The sequence below is a fragment of the Nerophis lumbriciformis genome, linkage group LG17 (assembly GCF_033978685.3).
Source record: "Nerophis lumbriciformis linkage group LG17, RoL_Nlum_v2.1, whole genome shotgun sequence".
NCBI classification, from domain to species: domain Eukaryota; kingdom Metazoa; phylum Chordata; class Actinopteri; order Syngnathiformes; family Syngnathidae; genus Nerophis; species Nerophis lumbriciformis.
In genome coordinates, this window is record NC_084564.2 from 4,877,057 (window position 1) to 4,904,738 (window position 27,682).

A 27,682-nucleotide genomic window follows, 5' to 3' on the forward strand; every position below is an offset into this window, starting at 1 on the left:
GTCACAGTGACTTTTCAAAACAAAAATATTACAGCAAAAATCATATGGGTTGATTGACATGTTTATTCTGTAAACTAACTTCAATAGTTTGAAATTATTTTGACAGTTAATGCCAGTTATCCTGTCAACCTTTCACAAGACTTCAATTTGTTAATTGAAAGTATAAACAGTATAAACACTTTTTACAGTAAATAAATGGTAAAACAGGACTAAACAATTCCATTAAAAAAAAAATTGGTGTCATTATTAACTTTCTGTCCAAGCTTGTATAATCTACTGCCTTGTTCAATTGTAAAAAATATTCTGTGCCTAAAATTCACATTTCTATCACAATTATCATACTGTAAACATGGTAAGCTAACTTCAGTAAAATTAATAGTCCTGTCAATAGCATGGAATTACAATTCAAATGTAGTTTTTTTGTAAGCCTTTCAAAAGAATTCAAAATATGAAAAATTCATGAAAATTAATTTAAGCCATCAGACACTTGAAAAGTGGCACATCACATCTCTAATGTAATCATTTGAACTTTTCAACAGAAATAGCACTGCAAAAATATCAAGGACATACTTCTGTATTTTGGTAGTTATGCTGTCAACATTTAACAAGATTTCTTCAACTTGGACTTGAAAGCATAAATAGTATAAACACTTTTAACAGTATAACAGTACTAAACAATTCCAATAGATAACATTGGTGTCATTACCTTTTTGTTTGCTCAATTATTGCCTCCGTAAATAAAACTTCGGCATTTATCACATCCAAAGAATCTGTTTGGGTGACGAAAAACGTTGAAAGTTTTCCACTTGTATCGCTAGCAACGACATTAGACTTGTATTTTTTTTGTCCCAACGTGGTCTTTTACATCGCTAATTCCTCCGTGTCCGATCGAAAAATCTTGTCTGCACAAGGTGCAATTCGCGTAGTTTTCACCCTTTTTGGAACGGATAATTATTCCCGGATAGGCTTTTGAATATTCTTCACGGAATGACTGCAGTTTTCTTTTCGGTTTAAGACTCGTTTGCGATTTTTCTCCGGCTGATTCCATGATCGTTCGCTCGTTTGGAAACAATGGCAACTGGTGCCTCGTGCTTGGCAGCGGTGCTATAAATAGCCTCGCGCATGGCATTCGGAATGGCTCGATAGGAAGTTACGGGAAGCAGTGTCGATTGTCATTGTTGTTACGCGATTTCGTGAATAAAACTTTAAAAAAAAAAATTTTTTTTTAATTAATGAAAAAACGTATTTTTTATCACTGCAACCGTAACCCGGAATAGGTTGATGAAAACCGTACTAATTACGGGAAAACCGGAGTAGTTGGCAGGTATGTGTAAATAATTCAATGTATATACTCTGATGATTAACTTGTGTGATGACTGTATTATGCTGATAGTATATATTTCTACCATGAATTGATTTAAGTTGAAAAACTTATTCGGGTGTTACCATTTAGTGGTCAATTGTACAGAATATGTACTGTTTTTTCACAGTGCATTAAAAAAAAAAAAAAAAAAAAAAAAAAAAAAGTACTGTACTGTGCAATCTACTAATACAACTTTCAATTACCGTATTTTCCGCACTATAAGGCGCACCTAAAAACCACAAATTTTCTCAAAAGCTGACAGTGCGCCTTATAACCCGGTGCGCTTTATATATGGATAAATATTAAGATTCATTTTCATAAAGTTTCGGTCTCGCAACTTCGGTAAACAGCCGCCATCTTTTTTCCCGGTAGAACAGGAAGCGCTTCTTCTTCTACGCAAGCAACCGCCAAGGTAAGCACCCGCCCCCATAGAACAGGAAGCGCTTCTTCTTCTACTGTAAGCAACCACCCGCCCGCGTAGAAGAAGAAAAAGCGCGCGGATATTACCGTACGTTTCATTTCCTTTTTGTGTTTACATCTGTAAAGACCACAAAATGGCTCCTACTAGGCGACAGGTATCCAGTTCATGAAAAGACGCAATCTCTCCATCCGCACACGGATTACTATTTCACAGCAACTGATATTCCTGTGAACCGCACTGTGGATACAACGGGAGCACGTACGGTGAATATTCGCACCACGGGGAATGAGAAGTCATCCTTCACTGTGGTTCTAGCTTGCCATGCTAATGGCCAGAAACTTCCACCCATGGTGATATTCAAAAGGAAGACCTTGCCAAAAGAGACCTTTCCAGCCGGCGTCATCATAAAAGCTAACTCGAAGGGATGGATGAAGAAAAGATGAGCGAGTGGTTAAGGTAAGTTTAAGTTTACGCGAAGAGGCCGGGTGGCTTTTTTCACGCAGCTCCGTCCATGTTGATATACGACTCCATGCGCGCCCACATCACGCTGGTTTTAATATATTATTAAAGTTTGACTGACCTATCTGACTGTTTTTTTGACATTCCTTTAGCGCAGTTAGATGCGGCTTACAACACGGGGCGGCTTATAGGTGGACAAAGTTTTGAAATATGCCGTTCATTGAAGGCGCGGCTTATAACCCAGGGCGCCTTATGGTGCGGAAAATACGGTAAATCAATCAATCAAAAAGAATGCGTAAAATCGACTGAGTTTTTTTTTTACAGTGTAGCCTTGTGGACATGCCATCAATGATTGTGTAGCTTGCAAGAGGTCAGTGTGAATATTTGGAAGTCTCCCTTTGGCGGGCCATATGAAATGACATGACGGGTCAAATTTGGCCTGCTGGCCCCAATTTGGGCACCCCTCATCTAGTTTAAGATTCAGGTCAATCTGTCGATACAAAGTCATTTTTAGGGCCCGCATGGCCAATTGTATAAGGACTCCCACAGGGAGTCCTTATACAATGGGACATAAGGACCTATTGTATTTGTAAGGTTTTATTCTTTATTCTTTATTCTTCCGCCGCCTCTTTGAGCACTAATTTGACCCACTTAACATGCTTCAAAACTCACCATATTTGACCCACACATCAGGACCTGCGAAAATTGTCTTTTAATAAAAAAACCGAACCGCAAAAATTTAAATTGCGCTCTAGCGCCCCCTAGGAAAAAAAAAAACAGACTGCCTGTAACTCCCACTAGGAAGGTCGGAGAGACATGAAACAAAAACCTTTATGTAGGTGTGACTTAGACCTAGATTTCATAATAGTATGTTCTCAGGCAAAAATCAACAGGAAGTTGGCAATTCCCCCTTCAAGACAAAAAAGTACTAAAAACAGTAACTTTTGCCTCTTTGAGCTGTATTTTGACCCTCTTAACATGCTTCAAAACTCACCAAACTGAACGCACACATGAGGACTGGCAAACATTGCGATCTAAAAAAAAAACCTAACCCCAAATCTCAAAATTGCGCTCTACTGCAATTTTTTAATAAAACGCAAAAAAAAATGCTCCTCGGAAGAAAAAAATGACAAAGCTGCCTGTAACTCCCACTGGGAAGGTCGGAGAGACATGAAACAAAAACCTCTATGTAGGGCTCACTTAGACCTACATTTCATAAATTGACAACCCCCAGCAAAAATCAACAGGAAGTTTGCTATTCCCCCTTCAAAACAAATTTTTTGTAAAAACCGGTCACCTTCCTTCAAAAACTATCTCCTCTGAGCGCGTTTGTCGTTTCGCCTTCAAACTAACACAGGAGAGAGATTGAACCCTTGTGATTACAATGACAGAAGCGCTTTTTTTCTAACTGCTCCGGTTTTGATTTTATGAGCCTTCAAAGACCCGCTGCGCTGCTGATTTTTTAAGATGGCTGCTTAAAAGCAGGAAGCACCAACGTGCCCACACAATGCAGACAAGGTAGGTACACTAGACAAAAGTCTTGGGACACTTCAGACTAAAACTAGACAAAAGTATTGGGACACTTATGACTATCACTGGACAAAAGTATTGGGACATTTAGGACTAGCACCTGCCAAATATGCGGGCCCGACCAATGCTGCTTGCAGCTTTAATTTTACCCTGTTTTTTGTGGCAAAAATACAAAATACGCAATATTTTCCCCAAATAATGTTTCAAAGTGGAATTTTCAATGTGAAGTAATTGGGGCCTTGAATAATTCATAACAACATTGACATTTTTTATTTACTACTTTTTTAGCATAGACCGTTTATTAAAAAAGGTCTCACTAAATTTCTTGGGGATTTTTTTTTTTACTTTCAACAATTAAATCTTTATATGAATGCGTGGATTATAAAAAAAAAAATTTAATGTTTGTTTTATGCACTTTTTGTCAAAGAAAAATTGTTTTTTTCATAAGACAATCACAAAATATGCAATATTTTCCACAAAAGTTTTGCAAAGTGGAATTTTAGATGTGAAGTAATTGGAGCCTTGAATAGGTCAATAATTCAGAACAAAATTGATTTCAATTCATGATTTATTTTTTTGAGCAATAACAGTTTAAAAACAAAAAGTCCCACAAGAAATGATTGGAAATCCAAAAGGGTCCCATAAGAGTGTAAAAAAGGTTGTTTTTTTTCTTTAGAATCAGAATCAGTATCAGAATCAGCTTTATTGTCATTACGCAAGGTAACGAGATTGAGGCCATTCCATACAGTGCGATGTGTGCATGCTAGAAAAACAATGTGCAAATATATAAAAATATAAAAAATGTAGAAGTGCAATGAATATGGTGTGAAATAAATATATACATGAAAAAAAAAATGAAAAAAAAAACAGGGTGGTTGGTGGAATGGGTTATTGCACCGAAGAGAAGGCAGTTATGAGGGACAATGGGGCAGTCCGTTCAGGATGGTTATGGCCCTGGGGAAGAAGCTGTTCTTTAGCCTGTTTGTTTTGGTTTTACTTTCAACGCTTAACCCTCTAGATAAACTTCAAATCTATGTATACGTTTTTTTATATTTTTTGATGTTTGGTTTTATGCACTTTTTGTCAAAGAAAACTTAAAATACAATGTAGTATTTTACCAAAACATATTTCAAAGTGCAATATTTGATGTCTAGTACTGGAGACTTAAATAAGTCAATAATTCAGAACAACATTGATTTTAAATCATTATTATTTTTTGAGCAATGACCGTATTTTTTTTAATTTTTTTTTTAAGTCCCACTAAAATTTTTGGGGATCCAAAAGGGCCCAACTTATAAAAGTATTAAAAAATGTATTTTTTCTTTTCTTTTTACTTTCAATGCTTAAGTCTCTAAATAAACTTCATAGCAATGTTTTTTTTCCACGTTTGTTTTAAGCACTTTTTGTCGAAGAAAATTGTTTTTATATGGCAAAAAAGACAAACCATGCAATATTTTACCCCAAACTAATTAAAAGTAGAATTTATGATGTCTGGTAATTGTAGACTTAAATGGGTCAATAATTCATAACAATACTGATTTGAATGCATTATTATCTTTTGACCAATGACAAGTTTAAAAAAAAGTTTGTATTATTTTTTTCATATAGTTGTGGAATACTTTATGTGACATATTTGGAGCCTTAAATAGGTCAGTCAATAATTCATAACAACACAGATTTTGATTCTTTATTATTTTTTGGGCAGCTTTGTGTTTCTAGTAGTGTTGGTACCGGTACCAGTACCGAAATTATTTCAATACTTTTCGGTACTTTTTGATACTTTTCTAAATAAAGGGGACCACCAAAAAAATTGCATTATTGGCTTTATTTTAACAAAACATCTTACGGTACATTAAACATATGTTTCTTATTGCAATTTTGTCCTTAAATAAAATAGTGAACATACAAGACAACTTGTCTTTTAGTACTAAGTAAACAAACAAAGGCTCCTAATTAGTCTGCTGACATATGCAGTAATATATTGTGTCATTTATACACCTATTATTTTGTCAACATTATTAAGGACAAGTGGTAGAAAATGAATTATAAATCTACTGTTAATATCTGCTTACTTTCTCTTTGAACATGTTCTATCTACACTTCTGTTAAAGTGTAATAATAATGTATTCTTCTGTTTGATACTTTACTTTAGTTTTGGACGATACCACAAAATTAGGTATCGATCCGAAACCAAGTAGTTACAGGATCATACATTGGTCATATTCAAAGTCCTCATGTGTCCAGGGACATTTGGTACTTTATAGAGGTGGTATAGTACCGAATATGATTCATTAGTATCGCGGTACTATACTAATACCGGTATACCGTACAACCCTAGTTTCTAGAGTAAACATTGCAACATTTTCTCGTTACATTTCACCTGTTTGCTTTTTTATAACACTTTTATGTATTTACAAACCCCGTTTCCATATGAGTTGGGAAATTGTGTTAGATGTAAATATAAATGCAAATCCTTTTCAACCCATATTCAATTGAATGCACTACAAAGACAACATATTTGATGTTCAAACTCATTAACTTTTTTTTTTTTTTGCAAATAATAATTAACTTAGAATTTCATGGCTGCAACACGTGCCAAAGTAGTTGGGAAAGGGCATGTTCACCACTGTGTTACATGGCCTTTCCTTTTAACAACACTCCGTAAGCGTTTGGGAACTGAGGAGACACATTTTTGAAGCTTCTCAGGTGCTTGATGTACAGCTTAAGTTGTTCAACAGTCCGGGGGTCTCCGTTGTGCTATTTTAGGCTTCATAATGCGCCACACATTTTCAATGGGAGACAGGTCTGGACTACAGGCAGGCCAGTCTAGTACCCGCACTCTTTTACTATGAAGCCACGTTGATGTAACACGTGGCTTGGCGTTGTCTTGCTGAAATAAGCAGGGGCGTCCATGGTAACGTTGCTTGGATGGCAACATATGTTGCTCCAAAACCTGTATGTACCTTTCAGCATTAATGGCGCCTTCACAGATGTGTAAGTTACCCATGTCTCGGGCACTAATACACCCCCATACCATCACCCTTGCTGGCTTTTCAACTTTGCGCCTATAACAATCCGGATGGTTCTTTTCCTCTTTGGTCCGGAGGACACAACGTCCACAGTTTCCAACAACAATTTGAAATGTGGACTCGTCAGACCACAGAACACTTTTCCACTTTGTATCAGTCCATCTTAGATGAGCTCAGGCCCAGCGAAGCCGACGGCGTTTCTGGGTGTTGTTGATAAACGGTTTTCGCCTTGCATAAGAGAGTTTTAACTTGCACTTACAGATGTAGCGACCAACTGTAGTTACTGACAGTGGGTTTATGAAGTGTTCCTGAGCCCATGTGGTGATATCCTTTACACACTGATGTCGCTTGTTGATGCAGTACAGCCTGAGGGATGGAAGGTCACGGGCTTAGCTGCTTACGTGCAGTGATTTCTCCAGATTCTCTGAACCCTTTGATGATATTACGGACCGTAGACGGTGAAATCCCTAAATTCCTTGCAATAGCTGCTTGAGAAAGGTTTTTCTTAAACTGTTCAACAATTTGCTCACGCATTTGTTGACAAAGTGGTGACCCTCGCCCCATCCTTGTTTGTGAATGACTGATCATTTCACGGAATCTACTTTTATACCCAATCATGGCACCCACCTGTTCCCAATTAGCTTTTATCTTCTATATTCCATCTTTTACCTGTAATAACATTTAATTTACCTTCTTTTACCTTCTATTTAACTTATTTTACATTTTATTCATTTTATTTTATCTTCCAATTGTTGTATTTACCTTCAATATTCCTTCTTTTTATTTAAATTGTATTTACCTTTTATTTACCTTCTATATTCCTTATTTTACCTTTTATTTAGCTTCTATTTACCTTTTATTTACCTTCTTTGACCATCTTTTACCTTGTTCTATCTTCTTTTACCTCGTCTTTTCTTTATTTACCATACTCATTCCTTCTTTTACCTGTAATAAAATATAATGGACCTTCTTTTACCTTCTGCATTCCTTCTTTTACCTGTAATATAATTTATTCTACCTTCTTTTACCTTCTAATTAACTTATTTTGCCTTCTACATTCTTTCTTTTACCTTTAATTGAACTTTTATTCACTTTTTATTTGACTATTTTTACTGTCTTTTACCTTGGTTTATCTTATTTGACTTATTATATTTCTTCTTTTACCTGTAATAAAATGTATTTTACCTTCTTTTATCTTCTATATTCCATCTTTTACCTTTAAGAACATTTAATTTACCTTCTTTTACCTTCTATTTAACTTATTTTACATTTTATTCATTTTATTTTATCTTCCAATTATTGTATTTACCTTCAATATTCATTCTTTTTATTTAAATTCTGTTTAAATAAGTGTTTGATGAGCATTCCTCAACTTTAACAGTATTTATTGCCACCTTTCCCAACTTCTTTGTCACGTGTTGCTGGCATCAAATTCTAAAGTTAATGATTATTTGCAACAAAAAAAAATGTTTATCAGTTTGAACATCAAATATGTTGTCTTTGTAGCATATTCAACTGAATATGGGTTGAAAAGGATTTGCAAATCATTGTATTCCGTTTATATTTACATCTAACACAATTTCCCAACTCATATGGAAACGGGGTTTGTATTTATTTAACATTTTTCTACAGTATTTTTCAAATGTGCCCGCTAAAAAATTTGGAAAGCCCTGTTTTAACATCATCGCGAGGATGGCAGCGGAGTTGAGTGACGCTGACCTGCTTTGCCGGACGATCTGGGACTGCCCCGCCGTGACCCCTCAGGCATGATGTGATGATGTCACAGGGAGAGGAAGAAACCTGCTGGAGAGAGAACATGCTCAGCTTTCTTTTTTTCGGAGATGCTGGGAGAAAAGCAGAATGAAAAGCCCCGGGAGGCGCGTCGCGTTTGCTCATGGGGGGGGGCGGGGGGGGGACAATAATGTGTGCCCAGTGGAGGACGGCGACCTCCCGCGTTGACCCAAATTGGTCCATTGTACTGGGCCGAGTGGAGGAAGAAGTGGGTCACAGCAACAAAGAGTGGCCTGGGTTGCCGGTTCAAATCCCAGTAAAAACAGATAAAGCATCGTACTGAACATACGTACAGTCGTCCCTTGTTTATTGAATATTATTGATTATTTTTAAACTAGAGCATAAAAACCTTGTAAATATTATTTACAACATTTATATATTTTTAACATTATTAGAGCCCTCTAGACAAGAAATAAAACCCACAAGGTCACCTTTACACGCTTTTATTCCAATATAGAAAGAAGAAAAATCCATGTCAAAAATGTGAAGTATGGCATTGAAACTGTACACGTTCAAAAGAAACTTCAACCAACCAATCAGGGGCCACGATACAAAACAGGGATGTAGAGATAAACGGTAATAACGATAACCGCGATAAAACTGTTTTATATTAAAATAATGGAAAACTGTTATTGAACCTACTCAGTGGCCTAGTGGTTAGAGTGTCCGCCCTGAGATCGGTAGGTTGTGGGTTCAAACCCCGGCCGAGTCATACCAAAGACTATAAAAATGGGACCCATTACCTCCCTGCTTGGCACTCAGTATCAAGGGTTGGAATTGGGGGTTAAATCACCAAAAATGATTCCCGGGCGCGGCCACCGCTGCTGCCCACTGCTCGCCTCACCTCCCAGGGGGTGATCAAGGGTGATGGGTCAAATGCAGAGAATAATTTCGCCACACCTAGTGTGTGTGTGACAATCATTGGTACTTTAACTTTAACTTTATTATTGATTATTTTTATAGCTAGAGCATAAAAACCTTGTAAATATTATCTACAACATTTATATATTTTTAACATTATTAGAGCCCTCTAGACAAGGTCACCTTTACACGCTTTTATTCCAATACAGAAAGAAGAAAAATCAATGTCAAATATGTGAAGTATGGCATTGAAACTGTACACGTTCAAAATAAACTTCAACCAACCAATCAGGGGCCACGATACAAAACAGGGATGTAAAGATAAACGGTAATAACGATAACCGCGATAAAACTGTTTTATATTAAAATAATGGAAAACTGTTATTGAACAGAATCGGTGACAAAGGGCAGCCTTGGCGGAGTCCAACCCTCACTGGAAACGTGTCCGACTTACTACCGGCAATGCGGACCAAGCTCTGGCACTGATCATACAGGGAGCGGACTGCCACAATCAGACAGTCCGATACCCCGTACTCTCTGAGCACTCCCCACAGGACTTCCCGAGGGACACGGTCGAATGCCTTCTCCAAGTCCACAAAGCACATGTAGACTGGTTGGGCAAACTCCCATGCACCCTCAAGGACCCTGCCGAGAGTATAGAGCTGGTCCACAGTTCCACGACCAGAACGAAAACCACACTGTTCCTCCTGAATCCGAGGTTCGACTATCCGGCGTAGCCTCCTCTCCAGTACACCTGAATAGACCTTACCGGGAAGGCTGAGGAGTGTGATCCTACGATAGTTAGAACACACCCTCCGGTTCCCCTTCTTAAAGAGAGGAACCACCACCCCGGTCTGCCAATCCAGTGGTACCGCCCCCGATGTCCACGCGATGCTGCAGAGTCTTGTCAACCAAGACAGCCCCACAGCATCCAGAGCCTTAAGGAACTCCGGGCGGATCTCATCTACCCCCGGGGCCTTGCCACCGAGGAGCTTTTTAACTACCTCAGCAACCTCAGCCCCAGAAATAGGAGAGCCCACCACAGACTCCCCAGGCACTGCTTCCTCATAGGAAGACGTGTCGGTGGGATTCAGGAGGTCTTCGAAGTATTCCCTCCACCGATCCACAACATCCGCAGTCGAGGTCAGCAGAACACCATCCTCGCCATACACGGTGTTGACACTGCACTGCTTCCCCTTCCTGAGGCGGCGGATGGTGGTCCAGAATTGCTTCGAAGCCGTCCGGAAGTCGTTTTCCATGGCCTCACCGAACTCCTCCCATGTCCGAGTTTTTGCCTCTGCAACCGCTGAAGCCGCACACCGCTTGGCCTGTCGGTACTTGTCCGCTGCCTCCGGAGTCCTATGAGCCAAAAGAACCCGATAGGACTCCTTCTTCAGCTTGACGGCATCCCTCACCGCCGGTGAGGGTTATTGATAACTGCACTTTGATTTATTTACAGACAGATTGGCGCCATTTCGCTAATGCTAACAGGAAAACAAGAGTCATTAACGTCTTTCCCCATAAAGAAACAACATTCTAATCTTAAAGGGGAACATTATCACCAGACCTATGTAAGCGTCAATATATACCTTGATGTTGCAGAAAAAATACCTTTTTTTTTTTTTAACCGATTTCCGAACTCTAAATGGGTGAATTTTGGCGAATTAAACGCCTTTCTAATATTCGCTCTCGGAGCGAGGACGTCACAACGTGGTGTCACATCGGGAAGCAATCCGCTATTTTCTCAAACACCGAGTCATATCAGCTCTGTTATTTTCCGTTTTTTCGACTGTTTTCCGTACCTTGGAGACATCATGCCTCGTCGGTGTGTTGTCGGAGGGTGTAACAACACCAACAGGGACGGATTCAAGTTGCACCAGTGGCCCAAAGATGCGAAAGTATGTGAAGAAAGCCACATGGCGCAATGGAAAGTGTTTTGGACTTCTAGAAGACATGTGAAGTAAGAGACTCAAAAATTGTGGGTTCAAGTCCCGCCAGAGTTTTCAACAAATGTCTTTATCCTGACTAAACCTTTTCAAGTTTTGGACATTTGAAAACGGTGTCCAACAGACTTGTGTTTTTGGATTGAGGCCAAGAAAGACATTTGGAACAGGGACTCCCAATCCAGAGGGAATGGTCCACCAACTTCCCGCAGACCACCTCAGATTTGGAAGTGCTGACCCCTGACCCATTCACACGTGCACATTGTCCCAGTGTCCTCTGGGGAGAAAAAACCTTTTCAAAGACTGCTTCTTTTCATTTGGTGACAAGAGGCAGACCTGACAGAACCCCACAACCTGTTAAGAACTTAGCTGAGGTTCTTCAGGAACCACTTTAGCAGTAATTATGTGACGAACAGATAAAACTTAAAACTAGTACTCTTGCTAGAGGACAATACCATCTTGCCTGTTCAAGTACATCCATCCATCCATCCATTTTCTACCGCTTGTTCCCGGGGGGTACTGGAGCCTATCCCAGCTGCAGACGGGCGGAAGGCGGGGTACACTCTGGACAAGTCGCCACCTCATCGCATGGCCAACACAGATAGACAGACAACATTCACACTCACATTTATTCACTAGGGTCAATTTAGTGTTGCCAATCAACCTATCCCCAGGTCTTTGGATGTGGTAGGAAGCCGTAGTACCCGGAGGGAACCCACGCAGTCACAGGGAGAACATGCAAACTCCGTACAGAAAGATCCTGAGCCCAGGATCAAACCCAGGACTTTTATTGTGAAGCACACGTACTAACCCATGTTCCACCATGCTGCCCTGTTGAAGTCCACCAAGCACAAACAGTCCAGCACCTCCGAGAATCTTACAAATTGTGGACTACTAGATCCAACCCATGCTTTCACATGACTCTGTGGGGCAATGGACTTCTCGGAGACATGTGCAGTTAAGACATTCAAAGGTTGTGGGCTCAAGTCCCACCAGAGTTGAGTTTTTAACAAATGTCCTTATCCTGACGTTTTGGAAATTCAATAAAAGTGTCCAACAGACTCACGTTGTTGGATTTAGGCCAAGAAAGACATTTGGAACAGGGACTCCCAATCCAGAAGGAATGGTCCACCAACTTCCCGCAGACCAACTCAAATTTGGAAGTGCTGACCCCTGACCCTTTCGCACAGGCACATATTCCCAGTGTCCTATGGGGAGCAAAACCTTCTCGAAGACTGCTTCTTGTCATTTGGTGACAAGAGGCAGACCAGCCCGAACCGCAAAAACCTGTTAAGAACTTAGCGGAGGTTCTTCAGGGACCACTTTAGCAGTAGTTATGTGAAGAACAGATAAAACCTAAAACTATTACTCTTGCTAGAGGACAACACCATCTTGCCCGTTCAAGTCCACCAAGTATAAACAGTCCAGCACCTCTAAGACCTCTACAACTTGTGGGCTACTGGACCAAACCCACTATGCTACATGACTCTGTGGCGCAAACAACAGCGCGTTGGACTTCTAGAAGACATGTGAAGTAAGACATTCAAAGGATGTGAATTCAAGTCCCACCAGAGTTGAGTTTTCAACTAATGTCTTTATCCTGACTAAACTTTTTCAAGTTTTGGACATTTGAAAAAAAGTGTCCAACAGACTCACGTTGTTGGATTGAGGCCAAGAAAGACATTTGGAACAGGGACTCCCAATCCAGAAAGAATGGTCCACCAACTTCCTGCAGACCAACTCAAGTTTGGAAGTGCTGACTCCTGACCCTTTCGCACCTGCACATTGTCCCAGTGTCCTCTGGGGAGCAAAACCTTCTCGAAGACTGCTTCTTGTCATTTGGTGACAAGAGGCAGACCAGCCCGAACCGCAACACCTGTTAAGAACTTAGCGGAGGTTCTTCAGGGACCACTTTAGCAGTAGTTATGTGAAGAACAGATAAAACCTAAACTATTACTCTTGCTAGAGGACAACACCATCTTGCCCGCTCAAGTCCACCAAGTATAAACAGTCCAGCACCTCTAAGACCTCTACAACCTGTGGGCTACTGGACCAAACCCATTATGCTACATGACTCTGTGGCGCAAACAACAGCGCGTTGGACTTCTAGAAGACATGTGAAGTAAGACATTCAAAGGATGTGAATTCAAGTCCCACCAGAGTTGAGTTTTCAACTAATGTCTTTATCCTGACTAAACGTTTTCAAGTTTTGGACATTTGAAAAAAAGTGTCAAACAGACTCACGTTGTTGGATTGAGGCCAAGGAAGACATTTGGAACAGGGACTCCCAATCCAGAAAGAATGGTCCACCAACTTCCTGCAGACCAACTCAAGTTTGGAAGTGCTGACTCCTGACCCTTTCGCACCTGCACATTGTCCCAGTGTCCTCTGGGGAGCAAAGCCTTCTCGAAGACTGCTTCTTGTCATTTGGTGACAAGAAGCAGACCAGCCCAAACCGCAACACCTGTTAAGAACTTAGCGGAGGTTCTTCAGGGACCACTTTAGCAGTAGTTATGTGAAGAACAGATAAAACCTAAAACTATTACTCTTGCTAGAGGACAACACCATCTTGCCCGTTCAAGTCCACCAAGTATAAACAGTCCAGCACCTCTAAGAGTTCTACAACTTGTGGGCTACTGGACCAAACCCACTATGCTATATGACTCTGTGGCGCAATCAACAGCGCGTTGGACTTCTAGAAGACATGTGAAGTAAGACATTCAAAGGATGTGAATTAAAGTCCCACCAGAGTTGAGTTGTCAACTAATGTCTTTATCCTGACTAAACCTTTTCAAGTTTTGGACATTTGAAGAAAAAAGTGTCCAACAGACTCACGTTGTTGGATTGAGGCCAAGAAAGACATTTGGAACAGGGACTCCCAATCCAGAAGGAATGGTCCATCAACTTCCCGCAGACAAACTCAAATTTGGAAGTGCTGACCCCTGACCCTTTCGCACAGGCACATATTCCCAGTGTCCTCTGGGGAGCAAAACCTTCTCGAAGACTGCTTCTTGTCATTTGGTGACAAGAGGCAGACCAGCCCGAACCGCAACACCTGTTAAGAACTTAGCGGAGGTTCTTCAGGGACCACTTTAGCAGTAGTTATGTGAAGAACAGATAAAACCTAAAACTAGTACTCTTGCTAGAGGACAATACCATCTTGCCTGTTCAAGTCCATCCATCCATCCATCCATCCATTTTTCTACCACTTGTCCCCGGGGTACCGGGGGGTACTGGAGCCTATCCCAGCTGCAGACGGGCGGAAGTCACCACCTCACCGCATGGCCAACACAGATAGACAGACAACATTCACACTCACATTCATTCACTAGGGTCAATTTAGTGTTGCCAATCAACCTATCCCCAGGTCTTTGGATGTGGTAGGAAGACGGAGTACCCAGAAGGAACCCACGCAGTCACAGGGAGAACATGCAAACTCCGTACAGAAAGATCCTGAGCCCAGGATCAAACCCAGGACTTTTATTGTGAGGCACACGTACTAACCCCTGCTCTACCATGCTGCCCTGTTGAAGTCCACCAAGCACAAACAGTCCAGCACCTCTGAGACTCTTACAAATTGTGTACTACTGGACCCAACCCATGCTTTCACATGACTCTGTGGCGCAATGGACTTCTCGGAGACATGTGCAGTTAAGACATTCAAAGGTTGTGGGTTCAAGTCCCACCAAAGTTGAGTTTTTAACAAATGTCCTTATCTTGACGTTTTGGACATTCAACAAAAGTGTCCAACAGACTCACGTTGTTGGATTTAGGCCAAGAAAGACATTTGGAACAGGGACTCCTAATCCAGAAAGAATGGTCCACCAACTTCCTGCAGACCAACTCAAGTTTGGAAGTACTGACTCCTGACCCTTTCGCACCTGCACATTGTCCCAGTGTCCTCTGGGGAGCAAAACCTTCTCGAAGACTGCTTCTTGTCATTTGGTGACAAGAGGCAGACCAACCCCGAACCGCAACACCTGTTAAGAACTTAGCGGAGGTTCTTCAGGGACCACTTTAGCAGTAGTTATGTGAAGAACAGATAAAACCTAAAACTATTACTCTTGCTAGAGGACAACACCATCTTGCCCGTTCAAGTCCACTAAGTATAAACAGTCCAGCACCTCTAAGACCTCTACAACTTGTGGGCTACTGGACCAAACCCATTATGCTACATGACTCTGTGGCGCAAACAACAGCGCGTTGGACTTCTAGAAGACATGTGAAGTAAGACATTCAAAGGATGTGAATTCAAGTCCCACCAGAGTTGATTTTTCAACTAATGTCTTTATCCTGACTAAACGTTTTCAAGTTTTGGACATTTGAAAAAAAGTGTCCAACTGACTCACGTTGTTGGATTGAGGCCAAGAAAGACATTTGGAACAGGGACTACCAATCCAGAAAGAATGGTCCACCAACTTCCTGCAGACCAACTCAAGTTTGGAAGTGCTGACTCCTGACCCTTTCGCACCTGCACATTATCCCAGTGTCCTCTGGGGAGCAAAACCTTCTCGAAGACTGCTTCTTGTCATTTGGTGACAAGAGGCAGACCAGCCCGAACCGCAACACCTGTTAAGAACTTAGCGGAGGTTCTTCAGGGACCACTTTAGCAGTAGTTATGTGAAGAACATATAAAACCAAAAACTATTACTCTTGCTAGAGGACAACACCATCTTGCCCGTTCAAGTCCACTAAGTATAAACAGTCCAGCACCTCTAAGACCTCTACAACCTGTGGGCTACTGGACCAAACCCATTATGCTAAATGACTCTATGGCGCAAACAACAGCGCGTTGGACTTCTAGAAGACAAGTGAAGTAAGACATTCAAAGGATGTGAATTCAAGTCCCACCAGAGTTGAGTTTTCAACTAATGTCTTTATCCTGACTAAACCTTTTCATGTTTTGGACATTTGAAAAAAAGTGTCAAACAGACTCATGTTGTTGGATTGAGGCCAAGAAAGACATTTGGAACAGGGACTCCCAATCCAGAAGGAATGGTCCACCAACTTCCTGCAGACCAACTCAAATTTGGAAGTGCTGACCCCTGACCCTTTCGCACCTGCACATTGTCCCAGTGTCCTCGGGGGAGCAAAACCTTCTCGAAGACTGCTTCTTGTCATTTGGTGACAAGAGGCAGACCAGCCCAAACCGCAACACCTGTTAAGAACTTAGCGGAGGTTCTTCAGGGACCACTTTAGCAGTAGTTATGTGAAGAACAGATAAAACCTAAAACTATTACTCTTGCTAGAGGACAACACCATCTTGCCCGTTCAAGTCCACCAAGTATAAACAGTCCAGCACCTCTAAGACCTCTACAACTTGTGGGCTACTGGACCAAACCCATTATGCTACATGACTCTGTGGCGCAAAAAACAGCGCGTTGGACTTCTAGAAGACATGTGAAGTAAGACATTCAAAGGATGTGAATTCACGTCCTACCAGAGTTGAGTTTTCAACTAATGTCTTTATCCTGACTAAACTTTTTCAAGTTTTGGACATTTGAAAAAAAGTGTCAAACAGACTCACATTGTTGGATTGAGGCCAAGAAAGACATTTGGAACAGGGACTCCCAATCCAGAAGGAATGGTCCACCAACTTCCTGCAGACCAACTCAAGTTTGGAAGTGCTGACTCCTGACCCTTTCGCACCTGCACATTGTCCCAGTGTCCTCTGGGGAGAAAAACCTTCTCAAAGACTGCTTCTTGTCATTTGGTGACAAGAGGCAGACCTGCCTGAACCACAACACCTGTTAAGAACTTAGCGGAGGTTCTTCAGGGACCACTTTAGCAGTAGTTATGTGAAGAACAGATAAAACCTAAAACTAGTACTCTTGCTAGAGGACAACACCATCTTGCCTGTTCAAGTCCACCAAGTATAAACAGTCCAGCACCTCTAAGACTTCTACAACTTGTGGGCTACTGGACCAAACCCATTATGCTACGTGACTCTGTGGCGCAAACAACAGCGCGTTGGACTTCTAGAAGACATGTGAAGTAAGACATTCAAAGGATGTGAATTAAAGTCCCACCAGAGTTGAGTTTTCAACTAATGTCTTTATCCTGACTAAACTTTTTCAAGTTTTGGACATTTGAAAAAAAGTGTCCAACAGACTCACATTGTTGGATTGAGGCCAAGAAAGACATTTGGAACAGGGACTCCCAATCCAGAAGGAATGGTCCACCAACTTCCTGCAAACCAGCTCAAGTTTGGAAGTGCTGACCCCTGACCCTTTCGCACCTGCACATTGTCCCAGTGTCCTCTGGGGAGAAAAACCTTCTCAAAGACTGCTTCTTGTCATTTGGTGACAAGAGGCAGACCTGCCTGAACCGCAACACCTGTTAAGAACTTAACGGAGGTTCTTCAGGGACCACTTTAGCAGTAGTTATGTGAAGAACAGATAAAACCTAAAACTATTACTCTTGCTAGAGGACAACACCATCTTGCCCGTTCAAGTCCACCAAGTATAAACAGTCCAGCACCTCTAAGACCTCTACAACTTGTGGGCTACTGGACCAAACCCACTATGCTACATGACTCTGTGGCGCAAACAACAGCGCGTTGGGACTTCTAGAAGACATGTGAAGTAAGACATTCAAAGGATGTGAATTCAAGTCCCACCAGAGTTGAGTTTTCAACTAATGTCTTTATCCTGACTAAACCTTTTCAAGTTTTGGACATTTGAAGAAAAAAGTGTCCAACAGACTCACGTTGTTGGATTGAGACCAAGAAAGACATTTGGAACAGGGACTCCCAATCCAGAAGGAATGGTCCACCAACTTCCTGCAAACCAGCTCAGATTTGGAGGTGCTGACCCGTGAACCCTTTGCACCTGCACATTATCCCACTGTCCTCTGGGGGACAAAATCTTAAGTTTTGGATATTTGAAAAAAAAGTGTCCAACAGACTCACGTTGTTGGATTGAGACCAAGAAAGACATTTGGAACAGGGACTCCCAATCCAGAAGGAATGGTCCACCAACTTCTTGCAAACCAGCTCAGATTTGGAGGTGCTGGCCTGTGAACCCTTTGCACCTGCACATTATCCCACTGTCCTCTGGGGGACAAAATCTTCTCAAAGACTGCTTCTTGTCAATTGGTGACAAGAAACAGACCTGAGAGAATCCTAAAACCTGTTAGGAGCTTCGTAGAGGTTATTCAGCGACAACTCTAGTAGTAGTTATGTGAAGACCAGGTAAAAACCTAAAACTAGCACTCTTGCTAGAGGACAACACCATATTCCCTGTCCAAGTCCACCAAGTATAAACAGTACCACACCTCCAAAACTCCTACAGATTGTGGTTCACTGGACCAAAATCAAGACAGACATGCATTGTTCTTCTATGAGCAGATGTTGAACCGCAGACCCAAGCAGAACCTTTTATTACCGTCCTCCATACACACCTTTAAACACTTCAACCAGTGCTGAACCTGGTCCAGTCCCAATTCATACAGCTCTAATCTACTTCAGGATGCAGGTCAAGTTCTTCCAGGGTGACGACATTCATGTCCAAGCCGTCTGGACCACTTTGGCAGAGCTGCTCTGTCCAAGGTGGTCTTCTCTCAGAAGTCCACACATGAAAAACCTTCAGCTGGAACCTTGTGTTTATTTTGACAGTCATGTGCTGCTAATACCGCCAAAAATCAGATAAACATAAACGTGGTCACATGACCTGGGAGGGCAGACCATGTCCTCGTGGAGATGTTTGATCCAAATGTATGTGTGCGTGTGTGTGGTCTCAGTGAGTGGGTCATCGTGTGCCAACGCAAGCTAGCTTGAGACGCCACACGGCCGTCACCTGCTGTTTCCACTGTAGCGACACACACACACACACACACACACACACACACACACACACACACACTATAATACATACAATATGTGCGTTCACGAGTTCTTTAGCGGGAACAAACACAACCCTTTAGAATTCCGGCGCAACAAGTGGCGTTAAAAGAGGAAGAACATGAACAGGAAGTTACATCACAATACGCTAACGCCCTTGTGAGAAAAAATATCATTGTATACAGTGTTTCCCACAGGACAGGCATCTATTTGTGGTGGTGTGGTCGGGGTGCGGGGGGTGACGGCGGCAACGGCGATGACCAAGAAGAACGCGGAGTTGGAATATAAGTACAACACTTCATGTACATATTTAGCTCATTAAAATTACCGACAGGAAGGCGAGAAACACTTTATTTCAACAGGCTCTGGCGCCGTACCTGTCGTCAAAACTCCAAAGACCGACTGCACAGTTGCGCTAACAAAATAAGAGTCTCAGAAAGCTGGCGTGCACAAGCTAGCAAGCTACGGAGTTTGCCGACAATGTATTTCTTGTAAAGTGTATACAAAGGAGTACAGAAGCTGGACAAATAAGATGCCAAAAACCAACCACTTTCATGTGGTATTTGACAGAAAGGAGGACTTTTTTCTCCTCCATTCGAAAATGCGGACGTTATCAGCACCACTGTCTGATTCCTATCAATGCAAGTCATCACAATCAGGTAATGCACCAACTTATATTCTTGTCTTCATGAAAGAAAGGAATCTATATGTGTTAAACATGCTTGTATTATTTTTAAACACCTTTAACTTGTCAACAATATTAACTATATGTGTTAAACATGCTTGTATTATCTTTAAACACCTTTAACTTATTAACAATATGTGTTAAACATGCTTGCATTATCATTAAACACCTTTAACTTGTTAACAATATTAACTATATGTGTTAAACATGCTTGTATTGTCATTAAACACCTTTAACTTGTTAACAATATTAACTATATGTATTAAACATACTTGTATTATCATTAAACACCTTTAATTTATTAACAATATGTGTTAAACATGCTTGTATTATCTTTAAACACCTTTAACTTGTTAACAATATTAACTATATGTATTAAACATACTTGTATTATCATTAAACACCTTTAATTTATTAACAATATTAACTATATGTGTTAAACATGCTTGCATTATCATTAAACACCTTTAACACCTACTCAGTGGCCTAGTGGTTAGAGTGTCCGTCCTGAGATCGGTAGGTTGGGAGTTCAAATCCCGGCCGAGTCATACCAAAGACTATAAAAATGGGACCCATTACCTCCCTGCTTGGCACTCAGCATCAAGGGTTGGAATTGGGGGTTAAATCACCAAAATGATTCCCGGGCGCAGCCACCGCTGCTGCCCACTGCTCCCCTCACCTCCCAGGGGGTGATCAAGGGTGATGGGTCAAATGCAGAGAATAATTTCGCCACACCTAGTGTGTGTGTGACAATCATTGGTACTTTAACTTTAACTTTTAACTTTAACTTTAACAAAAACATATATTTCATAAATAAGTAAATATAAATGATATATATGAATGAGGTAGATCCCCACGACTTGATCAATTGAAAAGTAGCTCGCCTGGAGAAAAAGTGTGAGCACCCCTGAGTTACACCCATTTGAACAGGTCAGCCACCTGTTTAAAGCCCGATCACAGTTGAAATCTTGAAATGAAGGGCCTTTAATGGCCAAAACGTTAACCTGGACAACATTTTAACAGCTGGTTGGCTCAGATGTTATTCTTTTCATTGCATTCACATGCTGCAGTGGACAGTGGACAATTTAGCTTAATTATTAATGCAGTATCTGAAGCACCGTCTCCACGTGTGTTTATTGACAACAGGGTTATAACCTGGACACGTTAGCTCGTCGGTATGGTAACACGTGACAACAGCGGCGGTGTTAATGAAGCAGCGTCAGGCTACTCACCGTCAGTGAAACGCTCGGTGAAATCGCGGATTAACGTTAAATATATGACAAGCCGCAAGCGATGCAGCTATAACTTATCTACCTACAACCTATATTACCCTCGTATTTTGATGCGGTCGGTCCGTTCTTTTACTCCGCCGTCTTCTTCTTCTTCTTCTCCTTCTTCTTCTTCTGGCCCACCAGGTGAATTAAGTGCTATTGGCGGAGTTAGTAGGCTACCGCCACCTACTGCACCGGAGTTGTAACTACAAGGTACATTCACAGACAGAGTCCCATTGCTTTTATGAGCGGTCGAGCGAGTCAAAAGCCGAAAAATCCATTTGTGGCGGACGTAATTCTTTCGTGGCGGGCCGCCACAAATAAATGAATGTGTGGGAAACACTGGTATACTATTAACACTGCTTCGCTTCTTTTTACACATGTAAGTTGAGTTTTTAAAATTACAGTCGCGGAAAATAACTTTTCAAGAAAGTTGCGAAAAAGTTTTGTTATGATGATTATTTTTTTCAATAACAAGGCATCATCAGCTTTTACGAACGTGTTATTAAAGTTTTTCTTTGTATTAGTGACACATTGTAATTGATCTAAATATAATTTATTTCATCAATGTTGGGAGTTGTTCATCTATTTTACAACCAGGGGGCATTCACATCTCAGTGAGCCAGTTGGTAAAGTAGGCATACTTGCCAACCCTCCTGGATTTTCCGGGAGACTCCCGAAATTCAGCGCCTCTCCCGAAAAACTCCCGGGACAAATTTTCTCCCGAAAATCTCCCGAAATTCAGGCGGAGCTGGAGGCCACGCCCCCTCCAGGTTTATTGTTAGGCAGTTTCATTAACGTCCTCCCAACACGGCAACAACACACAACAACAGCAGTCACGTTTTTCGCCTACCGTAAAGCAGTTTGTCTGCCGTAAACAGCAATGTTGTGACACTCTTAAACAGGACAATACTGCCATCTACTGTACATGCATATGTGACAATAACATCTACGGCTTTTAGAGACTGCAGTGCACAACTGCGCACACAACAAGGAGACGAAGCAGAATGCATCATCAGAGAGGGTGTTCAGCATGGTTAGAAAAATAGTGGCAGAGAATAGAACAAGGATGGACAATTCAACCCTTAACTCAACAATGAGTAGATGAGTGTTATGTGTGTGTATATGTGTAAATAAATGAACACTGAAATTCAAGTATTTCTTTTATATATATATATATATATATATATATATATAATAAAATACAAATTAAAAAAAAAATATATATAGCTAGAATTCACTGAAAGTCAAGTAGTCAAGTATTTCTTATATATATCCATCCATCCATCCATCCATTTTCTACCGCTTATTCCCTTTGGGGTCGCGGGGGGCGCTGGAACCTATCTCAGCTACAATCGGACGGAAGGCGGGGTACACCCTGGACAAGTCGCCACCTCATATATATATATATATATATATATATATATATATATATATATATATATATATATATCTGCGATGAGGTGGCGACTTGTCCAGGGTGTACCCCGCCTTCCGCCCAATTGTAGCTGAGATAGGCTCCAGCGCCCCCCGCGACCCCAAAGGGAATAAGCGGTAGAAAATGGATGGATGGATGGATATATATATATATATATATATATATACATACATACATATATATATATATATATACATACACACAGGTAAAAGCCAGTAAATTAGAATATTTTGAAAAACTTGATTTATTTCAGTAATTGCATTCAAAAGGTGTAACTTGTACATTATATTTATTCATTGCACACAGACTGATGCATTCAAATGTTTATTTCATTTAATTTTGATGATTTGAAGTGGCAACAAATGAAAATCCAAAATTCCGTGTGTCACAAAATTTGAATATTACTTAAGGCTAATACAAAAAAGGGATTTTTAGAAATGTTGGCCAACTGAAAAGTATGAAAATGAAAAATATGAGCATGTACAATACTCAATACTTGGTTGGAGCTCCTTTTGCCTCAATTACTGCGTTAATGCGGCGTGGCATGGAGTCGATGAGTTTCTGGCACTGCTCAGGTGTTATGAGAGCCCAGGTTGCTCTGATAGTGGCCTTCAACTCTTCTGCGTTTTTGGGTCTGGCATTCTGCATCTTCCTTTTCACAATACCCCACAGATTTTCTATGGGGCTAAGGTCAGGGGAGTTGGCGGGCCAATTTAGAACAGAAATACCATGGTCCGTAAACCAGGCACGGGTAGATTTTGCGCTGTGTGCAGGCGCCAAGTCCTGTTGGAACTTGAAATCTCCATCTCCATAGAGCAGGTCAGCAGCAGGAAGCATGAAGTGCTATAAAACTTGCTGGTAGACGGCTGCGTTGACCCTGGATCTCAGGAAACAGAGTGGACCGACACCAGCAGATGACATGGCACCCCAAACCATCACTGATGGTGGAAACTTTACACTAGACTTCAGGCAACGTGGATCCTGTGCCTCTCCTGTCTTCCTCCAGACTCTGGGACCTCGATTTCCAAAGGAAATGCAAAATTTGCTTTCGTCAGAAAACATGACTTTGGACCACTCAGCAGCAGACCAGCTCTTTTTTTCCTTAGCCCAGGTGAGACGCTTTGCGCGCTGTTTCTTGGTCAACAGTGGCTTGACACGAGGTATGCGGCAGTTGAAACCCATGTCTTTCAAGCGTCTCTTGGTGGTGGATCTTGAAGCACTGACTCCAGCAGCTGTCCACTCCTTCTGAATCTCCCCCACATTTTTGAATGGTTTTTTTTTCACAATCTTGACCAGGGCGCGGTGATCCCTATCGCTTGTACACTTTTTCTGACCACAGTTTTTCCTTCCCTTTGCCTCTCCATTAATGTGTTTGGACACAGAGCTCTGAGAACAGCCAGCCTCTTCAGCAATAACCTTTTGTGTCTTTCCCTCCTTGTGCAATGTGTCGATGGTTGCCTTTTGGACAGCTGTCAAATCTGAAGTCTTCCCCATGTTTGTGTAGGCTTCAGAACTGGACTGAAAGACCATTTAAAGCCCTGTGCAGGTGTTTTGAGTTAATCAGCTGATTAGTTTGTGGCACCAGGTGTCTTCAAAATTTAACCCTTACACAATATTCTAATTTTGTGACACACGGAATTTTGGATTTTCATGTGTTGCCACTGCCACTAAATCATCAAAATTAAATGAAATAAACATTTGAATGCATCAGTCTGTGTGCAATGAATAAATATAATGTACAAGTTACACCTTTTGAATGCAATTACTGAAATAAATCAAGTTTTTCAAAATATTCTAATTTACTGGCTTTTACCTGTATATATGAAATACTTGACTTGGGGAATTCTAGCTGTAAATATACTCCTCCCCTCTTAACCACGCCCCCCGCCCCACCCCCGACCACGCCCCCCCGCCACCTCCACCCCACACCTCCCGAAATCGGAGGTCTCAAGGTTGGCAAGTAGGCCTTCTGGTGACGGCTTGAGTCAGACGAAAACGAGAGAAGGAAACATTTGTGTGTCCTTTACAGCAGTGTTTCTTTACCATAGGGCCAGGGCCCCATTGTTAGGCCGTCAGCGCGCCCTAAAGGGCTGCCAAAAAATGTATGTTCCTCAACTGTGGTCTGTATTGGTTGTAATACACTTGTCCACCTATTGTTAAACAAACAGACGTAGTCTGGAACTAAAGTAGAGAAGTTTTTTAAGCGCAAAAATTATGACTAAAGTGGTGAAGCTGCATTTTTATTAACAGTTCATTTAAGAAAACATTTTCATTATATAATTTATCATCAATGTAGTTGGAATGCATTTATTTTAGCACTCTGTAATTATATGTACATTTTATTTTTCATCAGTTCTTATGAGTCCCTTATTTTGTAGTATTTTTGGTTGGTATTTAATATTGTAATCATGCTTTCATATCATTTGACAAGGTTGCAAACTGTAGGTAGAAAATATATAATTATTGAATACCACTAAAATTAAGACTATGATTACCGTATTTTCCGCACCATAAGCCGCCCTGGGTTATAAGCCGCGCCTTCAATGAACGGCATATTTAAAAACTTTGTCCACCTATAAGCCGCCCCGTGTTATAAGCCGCATCTAACTGCGCTAAAGGAATGTCAAAAAAACAGTCAGATAGGTCAGTCAAACTTTAATAATATATTAAAAACCAGCGTGATGTGGGCGCGCATGGAGTCGTATATCAACATGGACGGAGCTCCGTGAAAAAAGCCACCCGGCCTCTTCGCGTAAACTTACCTTAACCACTCGCTCATCTTTTCTTCATCCATCCATCCCTTCGAGTTAGCTTTTATGATGACGCCGGCTGGAAAGGTCTCTTTTGGCAAGGTCTTCCTTTTGAATATCACCATGGGTGGAAGTTTCTGGCCATTAGCATGGCAAGCTAGAACCACAGTGAAGGATGACTTCTCATTCCCTGTGGTGCGAATATTCACCGTACGTGCTCCCGTTGTATCCACAGTGCGGTTCACAGGAATATCAAAAGTCAGTGGAACCTCGTCCATGTTGATAATGTTCTCTGGCCGGATCTTTTTTTCAGCTATCTTGTTTTTACAATATGCACGGAAAGTAGCCAGCTTTTCTTGAAAGTCTTTAGGCAGTTGCTGTGAAATAGTAGTCCGTGTGCGGATGGAGAGATTGCGTCTTTTCATGAACCGGAAACCTGTCGCTTAGTAGGAGCCATTTTGTGGTCTTTACAGATGTAAACACACAAAGGAAATGAAACGTAATATCCGCGCGCTTCTTCTTCTTCTTCTACGCGGGCGGGTGGTTGCTTACAGTAGAAGAAGCGCTTCCTGTTCTATGGGGGCGGGTGCTTACCTTGGCGGTTGCTTGCGTAGAAGAAGAAGCACTTCCTCTTCTACGGGGAAAAAAGATGGCGGCTGTTTACCGTAGTTGCGAGACCGAAACTTTATGAAAATGAATCTTAATATTAATCCATATATAAAGCGCACCGGGTTATAAGCCGCACTGTCAGCTTTTGAGTAAATTTGTGGTTTTTAGGTGCGGCTAATAGTGCGGAAAATACGGTACTGATTAAGTGGTAATATTTAAGTGACCCCCGGGCCTCTTTGTCGTGGAAAAGTTGGGCCCCGAGGTCAAAAAGGTTAAGAACAACTGCTTTACAGGGCTGCAAATAATCTTTCTGTGTCATTTACAGGACCACACATATTTTGTCTACGGGCCTCATGTCCGGGTCCTGTTACATGTTCCATCTGCAGGAATTTGCGACTGTGGCGCAACCCTGTTATTTTACTGGTGTGCTTTTAATTTGAAGGCCTGAGATTACTGGCTGCGCGATGCGTTTCGCCGAATGTTGCAAGTGCCTGGGGTTGGTAGTGTAATGGTTAAACGCGGCTGAAAATGACGATGATTGGCGAAAATGTGCGGGAGACTTGTAGATTTTCAAGGTCTAAGGTTTTTTTTATTGGTACCCGGAGGTAAAATAGTTGTGCAGAGGGTAATTTAGCGTCAAGGCAGAATGAGACAACATATACAAAAACAAAAACAATCAGTACAAACACACTAGGGTACAGTAAAACATATCTCTTATTGAACCAATAAAAGTATTGCAATAAGGTTCTCTGATACAGTAAATACAATAAAATCCCTATGTGCTAGCTTCGTTTAACCTGGGACCTTTGTGGGTCTTTTCATTGCCTTTGAAGATGACATCATAAAACAGAATGTTCATTTTTTTTTAAAAGGTTAGCGGGATGAAATATGGCCACAGCAGTTATAGAATAATTAATCTTAAATTTAGCATTGTCTGTGTTTTGCCAAGTTATTCTTAGCATGAACTATTGAGTGAGTATACATTAGAGTTCCTTGGGACCCTTTTGTCCCCCATTGACTCCCTTTTATAATGGCCATTTTTTGTGTTTTGCCAAGTTATTCTTAGCATGAGCTATTGAGTGAGTATACATTGGAGTTCCTTGGGACCCTTTTGTCCCCCATTGACTCCCTTTTATAATGGCCATTTTTTTGATAACTGTGAACCTGTTATTTTATGCGCTTTCAAGAAAAGACAAATGAAACCAGGCATCATCATACCTGCCAACTTTTGAAATCAGAAAAACCTAGTAGCCAGGGTCCAGGGGTTGCAGGCCCCGGTAGGTCCAGGACAAAGTCCTGGTGGGGGGGGTTCAGGCCGACGCAAAATGATTATTAGCATTCAGACAGGTTAAAATGTTGCTAAAACCATCACTTTTCTATCAGTCACAGTGACTTTTCAAAACAAAAATATTACAGCAAAAATCATATGGGTTGATTGACATGTTTATTCTGTAAGCTAACTTCAATAGTTTGAAATGATTTTGACAGTTAATGCCAGTTATCCTGTCAACCTTTCACAAGACTTCAATTTGTTAATTGAAAGTATAAACACTTTTTACAGTAAACAAATGGTAAAACAGTACTAAACAATTCCATTAAAAAAAAAAACTGGTGTCATTATTAACTTTCTGTCCAAGCTTGTATAATCTACTGCCTTGTTCAATTGTAAAAAAAATATTCTGTGCCTAAAAT

At 41.2% G+C, this 27,682-nt stretch overlaps 1 protein-coding gene across 1 annotated transcript in view; it reads right to left on the reverse strand.

Annotated features, from left to right (window-relative positions):
- plekhg2 (pleckstrin homology domain containing, family G (with RhoGef domain) member 2) overlaps positions 1–27,682 on the reverse strand; it is a 225,001-nt gene that overhangs the window by 159,718 nt on the left and 37,601 nt on the right. Inside the window, exon 4 of the mRNA XM_061972275.1 lies at positions 8,522–8,605. Within this exon, the coding sequence (XP_061828259.1) occupies positions 8,522–8,570 (49 nt within the window). The 5' untranslated portion in view covers positions 8,571–8,605. The remainder of the gene's footprint in view (positions 1–8,521; positions 8,606–27,682) is intronic.